Raw genomic sequence first — 21,780 nt, forward strand, 5'->3', positions numbered from 1 at the left:
AAAATCAAAAAAATAGGTATTTTGGGAAATTGAGTTTTTGTGAAAAAAAAAATGATTAAAAAACCTGCAATTTTTTTTCCGTGTACCTATTTTTTTCTCAATAGTCCTCAATTTTTTTCAATAAAATTTGTAATATCCTTACCGAGAAAACATTCGAAACAATATTTTTGTTATTTTATTTAATAAAATTAAATTCAATTAAAAAATACATTTAAAATCTTTTCAGAAAAAAAATTTTAAATTATTTTAAATTTTCTTTTATAGATTATTACCATTATTATAAAAATGTATCCCAGAATGTGCTTCAACATGCTATCTAAATCTAAACTAAGTCAAATACAGGAAAGAATGGGTGAGGCTTGAACCTTAACCTGTTAAATCCACAAGGAGGAGCTGAGTGATACGAAATTATCAAAAAATATTCACGTTGTTTGTGGATGGGCCCTTTAATCAATAACAAAATTGAAAAAAATCCATTTTTTAAAAGATTACGGTTTTTGAAAAAAAATAATTGTGTACATTTTTGATCAAAAATTAAAAAGTAGCGGTAAATTATTCGATTTTATATAAAATCTTTTCTTTTTGAGTAGGTAAGGCTTAATTGGTAAATCCGATTTCTGCTCTTTTTAAGGATTTATCGTTGAAAAAGCTCGTACAAAATTGAAAGTAAAAAAATATGCAGAAAATTTTCTAAGAACCAGGAAATATGTAATTTTTTCTAAACTTCCCCTAATTGGTTCCTTGAATGAAGTTATCCATATAATGAAAAACTGCAAAATTGTAACTGTAACTGAGTAAATTTACGCTATCCGGAAAAAGTATCAAATAATGGAGAAACACTTTTTTGAAAACAATCATTTTTTTAAGCGGATTATATATTTTATATCATTGCAAACTAGGCAAATTATTTTAAAACACTTTAAAACACTTTTTTCATTAAAATGTTGAGACCATGGCTTGTTATTTCAATTTTTTTTTGTCCTAATAAAAAAATCCCAAAAATCAGGAGCAGGAAAATTCAAATGGAAAATGGATGATAACAATTCTAAATACATTGCATAAAGTTTATTAGGCATTTTTAAACAAATAACAACTTTTTAATCATTTTTCATATTTTGAATATTGTGAACACACATCAGTAAAAGACGGCATTTTGTGATACATTTTGTTTCAAAATTTCGAAAATTAGGCTGGAAATTTGAAATAACTATTGTTTTTTTCTATTTGTTTGCCCTGTTTTAACCTTGACCAGAGACGAGGGACAAAAACTTTAAATAAAATTTGTACCAGCCTAAAGGAGAACAACCCATGTTCACAAGAATCTCTCAAACCTACATTATTTATAGCTTTTGATGCGATAGATTTATCCTCCTGAATAGTTTGCGATAGTGAATAGTTTTATTCAAAAGTATAAATAAATAGGAATTTCAAACAATGAAATAAAAATCAAATGAAATCCAAAAATAAATCTCCAGTTATTAAATAATTTTTAACTACTGTAAAAAGCATTTCTCATCAAACTGATTCAATTTCTGCTTCCAGGTCCTATGCCCGGCTACAAAGTGGTCACCGCCGTTCCAGTCATGGTGCTGGACGAAGACCAGCAGCATAGCTCAACGCCAACGCCAGCACCAGTCCCACCTCCGCCCTCTTCAATCGTGGCTGTTGCATCCTCCAAAGAGAGCAAAAATGGTAAGTGCACTTCATAAATTCTTTAAATAACGTATGCTTCAAGTTAAGATTGAAGAATGACACTTCAAATCGCTTCACTAAATCCACATTTTGACGCCCCCAAAAAATGGCAAACTTTTTTTTTTTGCAAATCGCAACAAATTAATGGTGGGAAGCCACAATTTCCACTTGACCACCCAACGAGCAAAAGAGTTATTTGTAACCAAACTACCACCACACGCAAGGTGGGTATCAGATGCTGCTAACAAATTCAGTTCCGCACCCTAAAAGTATAAATTTGATGGCTTAGTTCAACCACAACGGTCACAGTTGAATTTGAGGGCATTGACATACCACCCCAATTTTGGGGTTGACCTTATGGTAATACATTTTGTCATTTTGTTACCATTTTTAAAGGATATCGGTGCTAACTTCAAAATTTCAATTTCAATTTTAAGCTCTAACGAAACAGTTCTCTCTCAAGCAAATCAATCCAGCCAACTTCCAGTCCATCGAACATTAACTCCACACACTCCCAGCGGTGTGAATGTCTGCCACACAGTTGAGCAAACAATGCTAAATGCCGCCAAGATCTGTACCACCTTGAACCGGGCCCCGACAGTTCGGACGGCGCGGATGATAACCGGTCCTGGCACTGTTCTACACCTGCCACTCTAGCTAGTCAGGGGGAGGCTGCACTTAAATCCTCCCTTAAACAGATCGCGGACCAATAATCCCGCACTTGGTCTTGGCTTGGTCCGGGCTTACAAATGTCTTCTCACTCAAAACCGCCTCCCCTGGCAGTCGGCAGTCTCTCTGTGTGCGGCTATAAATAAGCCATAAATTAATCACGGAAACCTGCTGCCACGAGAATTAACCGCTTTTATGCAAGTGAGTTCTGCAAATGGCAACGGTTCAATAAAACACAGTTCAATGGAGGAGGTGATTTTCAATAGAGGAATGTGCATTTATCAATAAGTCGTTTTAATTTATCTGATGTTTGATCTTTGAAATTCCGTGATGCGATGAAAAATAACAATTTAGGATAGAATAAACAAAAAAACATTTCGATTCATTTGTTACTAACATTCGATATTTATTAACATCTGTAGCAAGATTCCTACTCAAAACTAGGTGTCCAAAGGCTTGAAACGGTGCCCAAGCAGGGGTAAATAACACAGGAATACCAAATATTGGTATTACTTAGGCAAATAACATCGACCAAAATATGCCCTTGGTTGCCCAGTAAAATACCATGAAATCACACCAAAACCTTGTATATGGAAGACCATAACAATACCAAACCATGTTATTCCAAGGGTAAAATAATACCACAATATCAAAACATGTCAATACCAAGTTGAGGTATTCTGGATTCTGGAATATTGATTTAATACCAAAAATTGTTATTGTCATGGTTTTATTTTTTGATATTCCCGCGCCCTTGGAATATAAAATTTCATCTTTTTACACCTAGCACCTTGCCTTGCACATTCATTCTGAGATTCAAAGTGACGACCTTTTCTAGGTTTATTAATTTTCCAGGTAGATGGCCTCTAGTCCTGGAATATCTAAATTTATTCAACCTTTTCCAAATTTGAAACATTTAAGTTCTATAAACGCTGATGTCCTCATTCAGACTTTAGACTCTATTCGCGTTATAACTATTTTTTAGAAGTTTTTGGCATTACACTTAATTTTGTCGCTCCACATTTTAGGATGGTGCAATATCTGGTACCAGCAATTATACATTTTATGCTATAAAACAGGGGTGACCAAAGTATGATCCGCGATATCATTTTTAGTGGCATTTTAGATTCCTATATAAATTGGCTTTTTCTATTTGAATCTTTTTATAATTTTTTTGACTTAAAAAATGAACGTTCCCATAAACACTATTTTTAGGATGTTTATAAAGCAAAAGGGTCGAAAAAAATTACTTTTAAGCGTCTTGGTCTTGCTTAAATGGCTAACGTTTTATAAAGAATCAGTTTTAACAGCTTTTCAAATGCATTTTTGATTTTTTTTTCTAACTTACCTGCGTTTTGGTGTAGGATGAACTTATCAAAAATTTAAGTATGCTTAATAAAACACCCTGCTAACTTTTTATGAAGCGTCAGAAAGTGACCAAATATCAAAAAAAAATATTTTCGCCTATTTTTCTATATTGAGCCTGAAACATAATAGATAAAATATCTTGTCAAAAAACTAGAATATCCTAAATACAACAGTTTGATAGACAACATATGATTTTTAAAATTGTATATTGAATAGTTTTTTTCTCTCAAAAAATCGCCATAAAGAAAAATTCAAACACATGATTATTCACTAAACTTGGTTAAAAAGAAAACAAAATATTTCAAGAATTCAATACTAACATTAAAAAAAGAGTTACTTGTTCAAATGTTTGTTAAATTTTAAAAGTTTTTTAAGGTTGGGCTTTTTATTTCAGTTCGGTTTTATTTGTGCACAAACAAGTTACAATAAGTTAATTGAATTTTTGCAATTCCGTCGTGAAACTACTTACTTTTCTTGTCATTCTTGAACGACGAAATAGCCTACTTTTCTGTACCAAAAATAACAGAATCGAATAGCAACACTTTTCAAAATAAATGCTTAAAAGTTCTACTTTTCAGCACTGCAATGGGTGCTGAAATGTTGAACTTTTTAGCACTTGTTTCGAAAAGTAACTCTTTTCAACATTTTTTTGATTTAAACGATTTATTGACAAAATACAGGAAAATTTAACTTAAAATTTCACTCAATGGGTGTTTTTCGGAATTGCAAAAAATGTTGTATGGAACTCGTTGCAAATCTTGATTTTTTCAGCACTCTTTGTATTTATAAATGTACGGCTGGAAAAATCCTCTTTTTGCAACTTGTTGCATAAACTACTATTACCTAACAAAAATGTTGTGTTCATTTCACCTGTAAAATACGTCGTAATTCGTTTTAGTGCAATTGTTACTTTTAAATATACAGAAGAAAAAATATGGTAATATTTATCAGGTTATGATGAAAGATTTTGTGTCAAAAAATGTGTAAATTTTGATTTTCATCGGGTTCCTATTGTTACACATTTTAAGGTGAAATTACTTAAAAAAGAGGTAATATTCAACCAACCAAATTTTCAACCTTTTAAAATTCAACTAATATTTTCTGTGCAGTGCATAAACAAGCAAAAAAAAAAGTTTTCAAAAAACTTAAAATTGTATTTTAATTCATTTAGATTGACATACATTTTCAATATCAAATGAAATTGGGAGTTTTCAAAATTTGTCAAAATTACAGTCATTTTTTCAATCTAACCTTATCAATGGAAAAACTATCAGTTCTGTTAAAATGTGAATGTAAATTTAAATTATTTTTTTTACGAAAATTAATAACAAGCACAACTTTTCAGTCAACGGATAACTTTTGATAACTTTTTGGAGCAATATTTTTGCCCGTTTGAAATTTATTTCCTCAAAAATTAACAATAAGCCAAAATTTTCAGATAATATTAAACACCGCAAAAAAATGTTTTCTCAGTAGCTTTCAGTTGATTAATACTTGCACAGAATTATTATTGCCCCTTGTTTTTTTGGCTTTTTTTGAATTTATTTCAGCTGTGAATAGTTCTAGCGACGGTCTTATTGCATTCCAATGTTTAACGCATTGAAACATAGTTTCTACATGTGCTCTCTTATTTATTTATTTTGTTATGAGTTAAACAGAAGTTGATTATTTTGTCACCATTTTGTTTTCCAACAGTTTAATAAACAGCTTTTCAAATTTTATTGCAGCTGTTGAAATTTTTTGAACCTTAGCCGTTCATAAAAAATCGGTTACTGAGTATTTTGAAATTTTAGAATTTTAACTTTTTTAAAAGAGTATAGTTCAAAAGAGTAGTTGAACGATACTAGAGTAAACCTTGCTAAAAATATACTCGTTTCAATTTTTTTTTTTTGAAATATTTTGTTCGATAGCGAGTTCTGTAGTTTTTTGAAATGGGTAATGTAACATAATAATTTGTTAGAAAATAAAATATTATGATGAAAAATCGTAATAAATTCATAATGATAGTGAACAAAAATTCTTAATCCACCTATTTGGTTGGTGCTTTTCAAACAAAAAAAAATGCAGATCGAATTATTTCGGCTAAGGAACTTCCAGAAAATTTTTGAGCCCGATCGGAAAACTTTTTTTGATTTTGGCTCTTTTCAAATGGAATATCTGTATAGTTCGATGTGTTAAGTCTTTACATAAATGATTTACGCAATAAAGTGTTTCCCACATGATTTTTGTTTGACCCGAACTGATTATTTTGGAGCTTTCGAAAAAGAATATTGATTTGATAAAGCTCTGAAATTTTACATTAAACAATTAAATGTTTTGATCATGTAAAAAAAAGTTATTTTTTAACAAAAAATCTAAATTTTTGGTTATCTTAGAGATGGAATAGCCCATTTGGAAGTTGCATAATTTTCTTTTTTAAAATTAATCCTTGTGTTTACCAAACCACTCTTAAAATACATCCGAATTGGTAATAAGTACTTCAAATTCGTCCACAGACTGCCGCAAATGATATTCATTAACCTCAACGAAAACCCGCTGTGGTCCATGATGTAATCCGACCATCCCATGTCATTAACGCCACCGACTTCCACACACCAACTTTGACGTCGACACACCTGTCAAAGCTGCCAAGATGTTTGCACACTTGCCCAATGGTGGCCTGGCTGCTTCCATATTTGTCCACGGCCTCTGGATTTTGTCGTTAATAATATCTTAATAGCATTAATTACTCGACAAACTTTGTACGATGTCGTCGATGTGTCGCTGCCACCGCCGCGCGTATGTGTTTTGCACTATAAACAACCGATTTCCTGTTTGGGTGGCACTCGTTCGCTCATTCACGCTCCTTCCAACTTCATTCATTATTTTCGTTGTCACACCAAATGAGCTTCCCCTTAATCCGCGGGAAATGCAAACAAGTGTGCCAATGGAGGTGCCAACTTGTGGCGAAGATCCGCGTGGCGCAAAAAAATAGTGAAGTGAATGACACTTGAGAGCATTGATTCAACGCGCGGGGCTAATTTGCAAATCGACGTCACGGTCCTTTCATCAGCGGAAAGCTGGCGCGTGCTTTCGGAATTCAACTTGGCGACGACTGTCCTCTGGTTCTTCGAAATTGGTTTGGGTTGTATGAGAAAGCAAAGTAGTTATAATTAGTATTCAATTCCTCGGTAAATGAATGTTACAACAATGTTGGAATTGATTCATACAATCAAAAGTTGATTGATTTATCTTGATTTTTTTTTGTCAGAACTTCGACTTTGACTCAGCAATAACTCCCATGATACAAAGTTATTGAAAATAATCTTGCACCCAAATAAACCAACTTCATAGCCACTATTTTTTCAGTGAAGTCAATATTGAACTAGCTACTAAGCATGAAAGCAGCTGAACCATTCATCAACATTGAGCTATTCAACCTTGTACAAGGACGCATTCGAGAGATTGCTATCAAGAGTGGGCTCTCTACTCGATAATTCATCAAAGAACCATCGCGTGCCGATCAACCAAACACTCCCACCACCCGCGTCAAATAACTGCCCTACCGCACTTGTCAATAAGTACCCTGAGGCCCACGGGCGAAAGCGATATCAATAATTCCATTTGATTTCGTAACGCGCAGCACGCAACTAAACTGCAACACGCTGGCACTGCTCGGATGAAGTTATCAACGAGTGGTACTAAACAGAAGCACCCACTCGAGGTTGATACTTGAAGTTGCGCTTCCTGGGCCACTCCAAGTTCCATTCGAAGCGTGGCTTCATGTTGAGTCTTTCGCATAATTTCCCACGACGAGCTGTAACTAAAGCCCAAATCGGTGTCGCGTTCTATGGCCAATGGAGCGTGAAAATGTGTCGCCAGAGATCGGCAACCGATCTGTCATGTTCTTGAGCACTTTGTTGCGATTGTTTTCTACACGCCACGATTAATTGCGCTAATCGATCACGACTTTTGTCACGCCTTTCTGGGTTGGCGATCTGTGAAAACGTCAACGGCATTCACTGTGGAATGTTTTCCTAAGATTTTTTTTAAGTTGGTTTGTAAGAATGTAGATGACGACTACCGTAAACCGGGGTTCCTTTAGAATGTTTTTTTTTTTCAATTGGTCAATAAAAAGAACAAAACTGTGAATTAATAGTACATTTGAGTATTCGTCTACTTTATCGTAGACCGATTTCGCATTTCTTTATCAATAAAAAAAATAATAAAAAATATCATCATCAGAGATACCCTCTGATTCGATTCCTTAAGCAAAAATAAGTATCTGTGCAAATTTTGAGCCAAATCGGTTAAAAAAAAAAACATATAAACTTCAACGATAAAAAGCGACCCCTTAACCATATCCGATTTGGATCAGTTCTTTGGCATTTATTTTGTGAACAATTCTCTACGAAATCGGTCTTTTTTCTTCAATTTTAATTTTTGTATTTTTTAATCCAGCTGAAATTTTTTTGGTGCTTTCGGTATGCCCAAAGAAGCCATTTTGCATCATTAGTTTGTCCATATAATTTTCCATACAAATTTGGCAGCTGTCCATACAAAAATGATGTATGAAGATTCAAAAATCTGTATCTTTTGAAGGAATTTTTTGATCGATAAGGTGTCTTGGGCAAAGTTGTAGGTATGGATACGGACTACACTGGAAAAAAATGATACACGGTAAAAAAAAATTTGGTGATTTTTTATTTAACCTTTTATCATTAAAACTTGATTTGCAAAAAAAACACTATTTTTTATATGTTTTAGAGGACATCAAATGCCAACTTTTCAGTAATTTTCAGGTTGTGCAAAAAATCTTTGAGCGAGTTATGATTTTTTTAATCAATACTGTTTTTTTTCAAAAAATCGAAATATTGGTCGCAAAAAATTTTCAACTTCATTTTTCGATGTAAAATCAAATTTGCAATCAAAAAGTACTTTAGTGAAATTTTGATAAAGTGCACCGTTTCCAAATTGAATCCATTTTTAGATAACTTTTTTTTTTTAAATAGTCGCAGTTATTCTTTTTTTAAAATTAGTGCACATGTTTGCCCACTTTTGAAAAAAATATTTTTGAAGAGCTGAGAAAATTCTCTATATTTTGCTTTTTTGAACTTTGCTGATACAATCCTTAGTTGCTGAGATATTGCCATGCAAAGGTTCAAAAACAGGAAAATTGATGTTTTTTAAGTCTCACCTAAAAAATCCATCATTTTCTTATGTCGATATCTCAGCAACTAATGGTTCGATTTTCAATGTTAAAATATGAAATATTTGTGAAATTTTGAAAAATATTTGGAACGGCCTTTATTAATTTGCAAAAGCTATATTAAAAAAAAACAGTGATTTAAACAATGATAAAAAATACTTTATTTTTCATGTGAAATTTATTTTGCAATCAAAAATAACACTTCAATTCAATTCGGTTTTATTTGTGAATAATCAAGTTACAATGAGTTCATTTAGGTACATAACAGAGTTTTGGTGTTCCTTTCAGCTTTGTTTTACATCATAATTCAATCGAAAAATTATTACTTATAACTATAGAATAGACAAGAGTAAGAAAAAGTTTTCAAAAAACTTACAGAAAGAATCAAAAATAACTTTATTGAAATTTTGATTAAATTTGATTTTTGATTTTGAAAATAGGAAAAATGACATTTTCTTAGTGTTGCCCAATTAGTATTCTTTTTCCATCACAGATATCTCGGGAACTAATGGTTTGATTTTTTATTAAAAAAAAAATAAACATCAAAAAACAGATTTTATGGCTAGCATGCAAAATTGGCTTTTAAGGAAGATGTAGGGGAAAGTGGGGCAAGTGTAACAAGCTAAGGAAATGCTCGTTATTACCCATTAAAAACGTTAAAAAATCTGTCGGATTTTTTAGAATCATCTTATTCCAGGTCTTGAGAGACTTTGATAGAACAAGTTTTTTTTTTAATTCTGTTTTTTAATGTAAAAAATTGATTTTAAAATTTTTGATTTTTCGTATGCTCTACTCAACTAGTGGGGCAAGACGAACAACCCGTTGGGGCAAGAGGAACAATGCATGAAAAAACATGCTAATTTACTAACAATTGAACTATTATCACTTAGATACATCAGATTAGGATGTATTTGAAACGTTTCTTTCATTTTTAGATTAAAAAATTATATTTTATCAAAAACTTGACCGTTTTTACGAAAAAAAAATATTACTTAGATGATAAATAGTAAAATATCATGATATTATTATATCGTGTATGGACAATTTTTAAACATTTTTTTTTTCAGTTTTTAAGAACTTTTATGTATTTTTTCACAATAAAATATGTTGCTGCAGCAATTCGTATTTTTTCCATACTAAAAATCCATATGGTACACTTGCCCCACCTAAACAAGATTTTTTAAAAGCTCTCTACAAAAATAACCAAAACATAAATCATACTTTATAATACGTGCAAGTCATTGGTAGGGACACAACTGATCTAGGAAAAATAGCATTTTGATAAAATGAGCCTTTAAACGAACTCCACACCTTATTTTGTACTTTCCAAATATTATAAGGAAACAAAGGTTTTGAAAAAAACTTCATTAAATCTTATGCCCCGTGGCGTTTACGTCGTTTTGGCGGTTATGTGGTAGTAGAATCAGCTAATTGCATTGCTAGCAACAATTCCTCATACTGGAAATAATCAAAATTGTAAAAATTAAGGCCTTACGAGCGATTATTCCTCTTGCCCCATATGGTCGTCTTGCCCCACCTTCCCCTAATGAAGTTTATCAAAATGAAAAATAAATACAAAATTGAAAATCTCAGGAAATGCAAAACTTCAAAGTTTATCTCTATTTAAATCTTTAGATGCTTCTTTTATTAATAATGTGAACTAATTTGATTGATTTTTAATTTAAAAAAATTTAACATCAAAAATAGATTTCATGGCTAGCATGCAAAATTGGCTCTTAAGGAAGATGTAATGAAATTAAAAATCTTAAAAAATGCAAAACTTCAAAGTATATCTCTATTTACAAAACTCTAAATGCTTTTTTTTATTAATAAAAAAAAATATTGAGATTTAAAAATAGAACGGAAAAATTATATTTTGTAAATTTTCTGCAAAAATCATAAAAAATAAGTAAAAAAAATGGGAGTGAGGCAGTTCTCTCATATTATATACATGCTTAAGAGCTTAATAAGAACTTGCAGTTTGTTATAACAAAAAAAATGCAATGAAAGAATAAAAATAGCACTTTATTTTCTTTAAAATAAAAATTCTTTGAAAAAATTTTAGCGAACAAAATATTTAAATTGAAAAAAAACATTCATCATTGATTTTGTGCTCTTTGACAGTAGCATAAGTAGCAAAAGTTACGTATTTCAATTAAAAAAAAGTTGGTACCCAAACATCGATGAAATTTTAAAGTTATCGCAGTTTTAGTGAAAAATGTCGATTTTTCCCGTTTTCGTCATTTTCCCTTTTTTCGTGCGGCATGTCGAAAATCCCAGTTTTTATTTTCAAAAAATCGTATCTCGGAATATTGAAAACATCACTTTACAAATTTTTTTATATGTTACTAGCCTTACCCGACAAACTTCGTTCTGCCTTTTTTTGTTTGTTGACGTTTTTTGATTTTTTGCTTATTCAGCCTCCTGTGATCAAAATTTGATTTTACATAACTTTCTACATACAATTTGCCTATGCTCCGGAATCGGTTCCAGTGTGGCCAAAAAGTCAATTAGTTAGCGTAAGAACCTTCCTTGGGCTTATACGAACCCAGCGCAACAAAAAGCACCTCGATCCGACACTCCGTATTGAACTGATTCGCGTTCGAACAAAACCGTCGACATTTTTTATATATATACAAGCTCTTCCCGGCAAACTTCGTTCTGCCTAATTTCGTTCGTTGACGTTTATAGTTTGTTTGCCTATTCAGCCTCCTGTGATCAAAATTTGATTTTACTTAATTTTTCTCATACAATCTGCAGATGCTCTGGAATCGGACCCAGAGTGGCAATTTTTCAGCTTATAAACCTTCCTTGGACTTATACAAACCCAACGCAACAAAAAGCGCCTCGATCCGACGTTCCGTGTTCAACTGATTCGCGTTCGAACAAAACCGTCGAAATTTTTTATATATATAGATATAAGAAGATAAGATGTAAAATTTTCCGAGGAATCTGATAAAAATATTTTCAAACATAAGCTCTTTGGTCCCGAGACCTTCAAAAGAGCATTTTAAGTTTTCATTTGATCTTTTCAAATGTTAGGTTAGATATTTGAAACTTTTAACTATTTTTCCTTAAAAAGCCCTATCTAATATCCTTGCCTTTGCGCTCAAGATAGCAATCGGTTGAAATGGTGCGGAGTCATGATTTTTTGAAAAATGTGATTTTGGCAAAAATGACGATAATTGCCTTTTTTTAACCACCCTAACACGGCGTAGTTCACCCTAATGGCCAAACAAAAAAATCGGGTCTATTTATTTCGGCCAAGGAACCCCCAGAAAAATTTAGAGCCCGATCGGCGATCTTTTTTTCGAATCATGCTGTTTTCGTGGGGAATTGCTGAATTAAGACGTTCAATTTCAGTTCCAAAGTTCCCCCACTGTACAGTATCCCAACGGTCGACCTTCTGAAAAATGCACTGTTTTTTTTTTTTTGCTTCATGCAATAACCCTATAAAGCGCACGTGTCGTGTCTCTTCGCTTGATCCGATCCGATCCGTTACGATCCGCGGATATTAACCGTATCTGTCTGGGCTTTTCGTGTTTGTGTTTGCTCGGTTTTTTTTTCCTGCACCAAACAATAACAACATTGGCCAAACGAAAACGAAGAAAAACGAAATAATCAAGAAATTCCATTGCAACGAGCGCGGTGCATATAAATAATATGCAAGTGTGTGGTTTCCCTTTTTGAGCTTGAGGGGAGGTTTGAAGTTGGAATTGCAAAAATAGACTCTTTGTTTGGATCGGTGGGCAATTGTGGAAGTACGGCTTGAGGGCCTTTTTGAAAGGGCGACGCACGTGCTGCCGGTTTAGGAGTTACAGAATTAAGTTGTTTAGGAAAATAATTTTGCAAAATTTAATCGAATGTAATGAAACAATTCTCAAAAAATGTGTTTGGTAGTTACTCTTGTTTGGTATACTTTTCCTTGAAAGGATTAAAGTTTGATGAAATCAGCAGATAAGCTAATAACTTTCCAATAGCAGCCTAATACCTCCGGGTCGGCCCTTCACTGATTCCACAATGGTCAATTCTGTAGACCCTTGAGCACCCGGTGCACGATTACCGATATGACCGATGAACACACGCTCGTATACGCTTGTACCCCGAGCAGAACAATTGATTATCGGATCTGAGGCGGAAGGTACCAGCCGGGAGTTACGAAACGCTTTCGATTACCACTTTTCAACCTTACCACCAGGTCGGCGTTGTGGCCGTCAAAGCCTATCGATTTTGTCGAAGGAATTCGAAGGGAAAGGAGTTTCGCCGTAAGCTGATCTACTCGGTGTGGTACTAGTAGCGGAGCGGGCGGCTTTTAAAGGCAGAGTTAATCCGTGAGTTACGCCTACCGTTAAGCGCACTTCGACCGGCAGGCCTCCTACCTTCTGATGATGGTTGGGCTTAGCAGCTAGTACGAGGAGCTACTAGTGGGTAATTACGTTATGCAAAGTAGGTTAATGCATGGAAGCGATTTTGCACGTCGCATCGAGGGTGGAATTAAGTTCTTGGGCAATGCTGCTTAGAACAAGTGCTTTCGATGTAGGGTTTAGGAGTATTCCATATATTCAATTAAAGGTAATTATCAATTTAATAGATCGAACGATACATTCTCTATCTTAAACATTGTTTCATTCCTTTGGGTTATGATATCATAACTTAAGTAATGAGTAACCATGATTCAACCAGCTCTGTTCCTAGAAGGCTCATACTTTCGATTTCAGCATCGCTTTACACGAAGTGAAAAATTCCAGCTTTACAAGATTTTTCCCAGGTTCAAGCTCACTCAAGCTCGAGAGTGAGGAAAACACGTTGATACCTCGATGGCTACAAGCTTCCACAGTCAGTCTTCATCCGGCAAAACATGCTTCTCTGCCGGTCGGTACATCGTGTCTAACGTCAGCTGTGTCGGCCAGAACCAGAGAGTCTGAAAGTGAAACTGAGGGGCTATCCAGCCAGGAAGTAAACGAAGGTGAAAACACTGCCGATTGCAATCACTTTTTTTTTTCTTCAATAGACTTCGACGACTAGACCAAGAGGGTAGAAGCTTTATTGAGGGAGGTCTGGGTTTTTAATTCCGGTGAATGTCGGGGATCACACAGCTGGTTGGCTCTATAGTGGATATCCAGTTACGTAATATGGCGACGAACGTGCCCTGGCTATCGTAAGCTATTTGGAGAATTTCAATTACCGCGAGCCCATACCTGGTGACAGACATTGACGGAATATTATGGACTACCGGAGTGTAGGGAAGTTTGCTCAGCCCTTTGAACAATTTTGATTAAAAAATGTGTGAGATTTTTTTAAGATAAACCAACTCTTTCACAAGAACCACCACCGCTTACACCACCAACCCCAATACACCGCCAAACTAATCCAGGTCAATCAACCTCAATGGCCGCATCATCGCTGTCCCAGGCTCCCATTCCGCTAAGTACCCTTAATCACGCCTTAACCACACCTTGCCATAAAACATCGCAACGACTACACGCACCGATCATCGCACGCAATGACTCAACGGACGAGCAACATTAGCTCATCACGACGCGCCGCTCACCTGAGTTGACCAAATCAAAGGACCGATCGAGAGAAGCGTTCCCCCCCTAATTGAGTCATCAGCAGGCCCAAATACGGCTTACTCCCCACTACCAACTGTCGTTAAAGTCGTGAAGTCATGGAGTTGAAGCGTATCAATTAGCGAATTAGCTACCGAAAACCGTTCGATCACGGTACTTGTCAAATTCGCAGATCTCTCTCAGCGAATCGATCCGTCAGTGTCTACGATCATCCCGTACCGGGTGGACATTTGAGTAACTTTGTTCGGTCTGGTGAACTCCAACTTGAAGTCTGCATTGGCAGTGCATTGCATGCAACTTCACTTTCGTTGATTTGAATACTTCGTTGGGCAGTCAAGTGTGCAGTTTGGAAGTGGTGCCGCCGAACACCTCCGCAGCAGTGAACATTGGTTGGGCATGGTTGGCAGCCAGAATTGATTGGTGAGCATAATCGACACCCCTCTGATTGATGGGCGATAAACAATGTGCACTGTTGAAAGGGAGAGTCAGGGGTGTAGCGTGGGAGACTTACAGTTATTTATTTAAAAGTGCATACTTATGAAAACAGACACAACCATATAAAAAATAATATACCATTACACAACACCTTTCTATCAAAAAAAATTCAAATTTCAACAAAATTCGATATGAATCAACTGAAAAAAAGAAGATCAAAATTCCATTCGCGATCATTGTTTTTATTTTCGGCATAGGGGAAATATACCCATTTTAAGCCAAATAAGCGGTCGTGTTTAAATTATGCTGGATAATCTAGAGTGTTCCTTGAAATTCACTAATACCAAGTACACCAGGGGTGCCCAACCTTTTGGCCCTGCGGGCCAGATCTGATTTTTCTGAAGCAGTGGCGGGCCGGAACTAATATTTGATTAAAGTTGATAAAGTAAACATATTTTTTTTCAATTTATTTAATGATTGGGTTCTATTAAAGTAAAAAAATAAAAGAAGTAGTGTTGCAAATAAGATTTATATATCTTGATTTTAAGAATGAAAAAGAAAAATAACTTTCAAAAATGTGTTTATTTGACTTTTTCTAATTTTTGTTTGTTTCAAATTGTATAGTTATTGTGTTTGACGATTGCAATTAAATACCTTTATACAATTTTGTTATGAAAAAAAAACATTCAAATTTCAATGCTCGTTGCATTTTTTTTACTTTAATTTCCTCAACACTACAATAAAAAAAATCTATGAGACATGATAAAATTTATTCAAACTAAATTTGGATTCGAATATCCTTTAGAAAAAAACTTTTACGTTGTTGTGCACCTATATTCAAATCTTTTAAAATGGTTGTAAACACACACAAAATTTAAAAAGTGTAAAAAATATATCAAATCATTTTCAATTCGTTATTATTCATTATTAAGAAAAAATATATTTTTGCTCCAAAATTTCTCGACTCATTTTAAGACATTTTATAATGTTTTTAAAATATTTGCAGCGATCTTTTTTCAGTATGAATAACTTGATATTTTAAGCTTAAAAACACTGTATCACTGAAAAGTTGTTCTGGAAAAATACATTAGTTTTTGCTTACTCATTTATTTAAAAAATAGACAAAAAACTTCAGTAAAGACAGTTAAAATTGAAAGAAATTTAAATTAAGTGTCTTTTTGTACATTTTTAGAAAACAATCCAAGCATTTTCATAAATTTTACAATTTTAAGAAATGGATAATTTAGTTTTCTTGTACCATTTTTCTGTTTAAAAACAACCAATATAAAAATTATAAGAATTAAACTCAAACATGAAGAATGTTGTTATAATATGTTAAAATTTGACTTCAAGCTTATTTATTTTATTCACAATCAATTTATTTATTTAATATTTCATGAACATCCTTAAGGGCCGGTCATAGAACTATTTCGAAAAGCCGTTGCGGGCCGGATGAAATGGCTTCACGGGCCGGATCCGGCCCGCGGGCCGGACGTTGGGCAGGCCTGTTGTAGCTTGTGCACTGCTTGTATGTGGGGATTTTTCGAAAATAAAAAAAACAAACCGGATACACTCACTCATCACAAAAATATTGTTTTTGAAGAAAATTATGATTCTCGCAATGCACGAGTCACAACAATCGTCCAAGGGGTCATTCTCATGAAAAATTTGCAGAACTTTCCGAAAAAAATACTTTCAAAAGCACACGATTGAATTATTGAAGTTAAAAATTTGAAAAACTGATCAAAAATGGTCAAAATCATAACTTTTTCAAAAAACTTTTTTGTAAAATTCTGATAACTCGTGAAGAATACATGCAAACCCCTTATGTCTATATATAATTTTTTTTGTTTTTGTCTGTTCTACAACTGTGTAGAACATTGTTACACTCTAAAATGTAACCCTACAAAGTTAGAAAAAACACGTAATTTTAAAATGAAATTTTTTGTTCTAAATGAAAAAAATGACCCTTCTGGGTTATTTCAGATTCGAAAAGAACATTAAATTTCCCATAAAATGACATGTCTCACGATTTTTGACAGTTGAGTAACGGGAAATGGCAGCGATTTACAAAATTATATTTTAACTTTTTTGATGAAAAATGCGTTTTTTCGGAATTTTGAGTACGCCATCGAATCGGGCGTCTAATTTTACACAAAAGTCCTTTTGACACTAAATTTCTATCTCTTCAAGGTTGCGAGCTACAAATCACTGAAAAACGTGTCTTAGTAAAAAACCAGAAAAATGAAATTGGTCGTACCGCCCCACCGTCACGAGATATCGAAAAATGGACCCCGGATTCGTGATCAGGGACCAAAATAACCCCTTAGAGCAAAGTTTCACGCAAATCGAAGAGGGGTCGGGGCAACTGCTGTGTGAGTTGGAGGAGAATGACCCAAGGCTATTGCCATTTTCTTGAAGTGTTGCTTCAAAATTTTCCAAAAAGTCAAAGGGCATTAAACATAATTGGGCAATTCTCTACGAAATCGACCGAATTCGAACATTTTTGTTTTACGTTTTGTTTTTTTTTTTTATTTGATTGATGAGGACTATTCAGAAAAAATAGGTACACAGAAAAATAAAATGTAGTAATTTTTTAATGAATTTTTTTCACAAAAAAAAATCAGTTTCCCGAAATCCGTATTTTTTTTAAATTTAGGATTTTTTTTTAATATGTTCTAGGGGAAAAAACCCCCTATCTTTTAAGCCATTCAGAAGTATGGACCCACATTTTGCCGACGAGTTATGATTTTTTGTATGGGTGATTTTTGTAAAAAATTGAACTCTTGTACTTTAACTTTCTTGACCTCATGTTTTTATGTAAAATTGAATTTGCAATCGAAAAGTCGAAAAATCGAAAATATAAGGGCGTAATATTGAATGTTTGACCTTCTTGAAATGTTAGTCTTGATAAAAAAAATAAAAAAATATTGTCTTCAAAAAGATCGGAAAATTTCATAAATGTTTCATATTTCAACATTGATAGTTGCTGAGATATCGACATTAGACATTGGAGGGTTATTTGGGTGGACTTACAAACTTCAATTTTCCTGTTTCTTTTTCATTCATCAGCAATCAAAGTCCAATCTTCAATGTTTTCAATTGTAGGACATTTTTTTCCGGAATGGACAATCATGGACACTTTTTTTAAAGTCAAAATACCGTAATTTATCGGACAAAATTTAACTTTTAATGGCCATATTTTGGAAACGGTGCACCTAATCAAAAAAAAATTTAGTGTAAGTATCTGAAGAAATGCAACTTGAAATATGAAAATCAAACAATGAATTATTTTTTATTTTGAATGTATGCAATCAGGCTTCCAGCTTTTATCAATTTAAAGAAAAAATATTTTTGTGAGGCTTTTAATTTTTCATTCTGTTTGTATACACCAGTTCGGATCTACATCTCAATCAGAAATTTGTTGTATTTTTAAGACTACCTCTCAGATTTCAAAAAGTATTTCTATGCAAGAAAACATTTGGTAAATTGAAGTTAAGCTAAATGCAAGAAATGCTAAGACTTAATCAAAAATGGTTTTCCAACCCTTTTTTTGTAAACCATCCGTACAACCCTGTCACTGAACGATCCGGTGATAGTTTTGGACGGTTTAAGCAGTCTAACCAACTTTGACTGATAGGTGCTACTTCTGCTGCTGCTGCTACTGACTACTGAATGGCTGTTGGAGAGGATCTGACTGGATCGCGCTTCGATAGGTGCGCGTGGCGCGCGTGCCCAACCAGTTGGCTCAGTACGGTTGACTCGTGTGCACGTGGCATGAGTGGCTAATCGACGTCGCGGTTTTTTCATGCGCGCGCACGACCATAATTCATACAAATTGCGAGTGGCTCAACTCCGATATCACCACCAAGAGTTTGAGGAAATAAGTTGTGGTTATTCATGATTTTGCTGCAGGAAAAAAGTTCGCGCAAACAAATTTAAATGGAATAATTAAAGCTTTGTAATCAGTGCCGCTATTCATGAATTCCGGTGAAATGTATGGAAAATTAATTCAGTCCAAGATTGATTGACTGACGCTGCGGTGGTGACAGCTGCAGGTTGAAAATCGAAAAAAAGAGTTTAAACTCAGTGTTGTTAATCGTATACCTCAACTCCGACTGCCATTTAGAGTAATCCCACCGCTCAAGGAAGGACGGCGTTAAATGTGACACGTTGAAGTAATTATTTTCGGATAAATTGCGATTGCAGAGCACGTAAAACGTGTGCGACACGACGATTTAAACCGGCTGCTGACGAAGGATGTGAACGACAAATATGGGTTCGACAGCAACAACTGTGGCAGTGTGCAAGTTAAGTGCTTGAACTAAGCTCCGATGGTGACAATGAGTTCGATGGCAATGATAGCAGTAGTGATGGTGGCAGTTTGAGGAATTTAGAGCAAAAAGGTAATTAATTTTTGGAAGGCCGAACGTGATGTTATGGGAAGGAGAGGTACGGCAATTGAAAATGGATCGCAATGGATACCGCGATACAATTATGGTCTTGTAATTGTACAAATTTATCGTACAAACGTGTGTAATTTTTCATATTTGGGTATTAGCAAGCAAGCAGTTTATTCTCATGCTAATTTAGGTTTTTAAACCATTCCAATTCAACCTTGAATATTTATTATGCATTTAGAAAAAAATTTATGACATAATTAAAACAAAAATGGGGCAAAAAATAGGTCATATTTTATCAATATTTTAAACTATGTTTATTAAATGATTTTTTTTAAACATACTTACTCACTTCTAGTTATACTATTTAGTAATGATTATTGATAAATTATTAGTTAATTAAAGAAAAAAACCTTGTAAGTGAGTTTGGGCTCGAAACAAGCTCCAGATGGATGTGCGATTGAGTAAAATTTTGGCTTTTTTTCAAATTTAGGATACTTGTTACTAAATTAGAATGGTTTTTAAATTACCTTTCTAAAAATGTATAACCCAAGTAACATTTTTTCCCAGGAGTTCTATAAGAGCTCTTCAAGATAGCTACAGCATAGCAGTTTGGACCGCGGTAGGATAAAATTCTCTTCAAGTACTCTTCCAAACTCCTGAAGAAGTTTTGAAGAGAATTTTATACTACCGCGGTCCAAACTGCTATGCTGTAGCTATCTTGAAGAGCTCTTGTAGAACTCCTGGAAAAAATGTTACTTGGGAACATAACAGATTTTCTTACTTAAAATCTTCTGGACTTTAGTCAAAATGGTTTTTTTTTTTGCATATTTTTTGAACTACTTAACCAATTATTATAATTTCAATTTCAATACCGACTTATGGGACAAGATCGGTTCTGCCAGTGTCGGGGTAATCAAGTGACATTTTTTTGATCAACCTCACCACACAACCATAAATTTGCTCAGAATTTGACTCTGAGTCGATATGTTTACGTAAAGTCTGGGTCATATTAGAAAGTTCATTTTTAAAGTGATTTAGCAGCCTTTCCTCAGTATGGCGAGGAAGGTAAAAAATTCAAAAAAAAAATCTTAATTTGAATTTATTTCTTATCAATATAGTTTAATATTACTTAACGCGTATTTTGAACTTAATTTTTTGATCCACAAAAAACATGGAAACATAATATTAATATTAATCTCAGAAAGAACTAATACTATCGATTATGAACTGATTTATTTCAATATCTTTTGTTGAAACCCATATTTATACACTTATTTTTTTTTAATTTGAAACCATAGTTTATCAAAATTAGTTTTTAAATGATGTTGTACATAATTTTCAATCCAAGCCGAAAGATTAATTTAAATCTTATTCTAACCGTGTTGTAAAACCTTTTGATTCTTTCTTAAAGAAACTGACCCCTTCATTTATAAGTTAAGTTTCTTTCCAACAGCCAAATTGAAGTTATTTTTTTCAATTTCCCTGCAACATTTTCAAATGCTTAATGCTAATGCATCAAGTTGTCCAATTCTCAATGAGAACAAAATTAAACATTTATGAAATGTTCTATTCTCTTCGAAAACAATATTTTGATAATTTTAAAATCAAAACTATTATTTCCAAAGGGCATAATATTGAATTGTTGACCATTTTTAAATGTATTTTTTTAAATACTTTTTTTCGACGAAATCAGAAAATGTCACTAATAATTTTCTGATCGATTTGGTGTCTTGGGCATAATTAGGTTGTGATTTGGACTTTTTGGGAAAGTAGGTACACATAAAATTCAAATTTCCTTTATTCGATATAAGTTGAAGTTCTAAAATAATAGTTTTTCGATTTTTTCATTTATGTTAGGAGATTAAAAAACATCTTTTCAGCTAATGTGCATGGTGTTGCAAAATCTGGTTAAAGTAATATGATTTTGTTAGTGTTTTTTTCAGTATGACTCATCTGAACAAAAAAAAATTGTAAGGCAAATCGAATATAATTTATAAAGTTTTAGAAACTTTTAGATATAAATTTATTTTTTTAAGATCTTTTGAGTTTAAAAATTAATTCTTAAAAGTAAATCACCTCTGAAAAAAACATTTTTGAAAAGCTTAGAAAAAAATCCTTCAATTTTCTCTCTGGAACATTGAAAATCGGGCAATTGGTTTCTGGGATGCAGCCTCAAAAAGAATTCGAATTGATGAATTTTGTTTTGTAAATTACAGACTATTTAGGTTACATTAGCCTGTAATTTTCAAATGACGTTTCTCGGATTCGTTTTTGAATGTGATTTTTTTTTATTTGCAGATATTTGAAAATTAAGTGAAATTTAAATTTTTAATTTTATAGTCAAGCTTAATTTTTCAAGTCAAGCTTCAAGATTTTTTATCTTATTTCATATTTTAGACAAAATTATAACAATTTTGAAATATTTTGATTGAAATGATCATATTTCGCTAAAGTT

At 33.4% G+C, this 21,780-nt stretch overlaps 1 protein-coding gene across 1 annotated transcript in view; it reads left to right on the forward strand.

The window, feature by feature from the left end:
- LOC6052487 overlaps nucleotides 1-21,780 on the forward strand; it is a 170,880-nt gene that overhangs the window by 89,043 nt on the left and 60,057 nt on the right. The window contains exon 3 of the mRNA XM_038250136.1: nucleotides 1,543-1,692. Coding sequence (XP_038106064.1) covers nucleotides 1,543-1,692 — 150 coding nt within the window. The remainder of the gene's footprint in view (nucleotides 1-1,542; nucleotides 1,693-21,780) is intronic.

The sequence above is a fragment of the Culex quinquefasciatus genome, chromosome 2 (genome assembly GCF_015732765.1).
Source record: "Culex quinquefasciatus strain JHB chromosome 2, VPISU_Cqui_1.0_pri_paternal, whole genome shotgun sequence".
NCBI classification, from domain to species: Eukaryota; Metazoa; Arthropoda; class Insecta; order Diptera; family Culicidae; genus Culex; species Culex quinquefasciatus.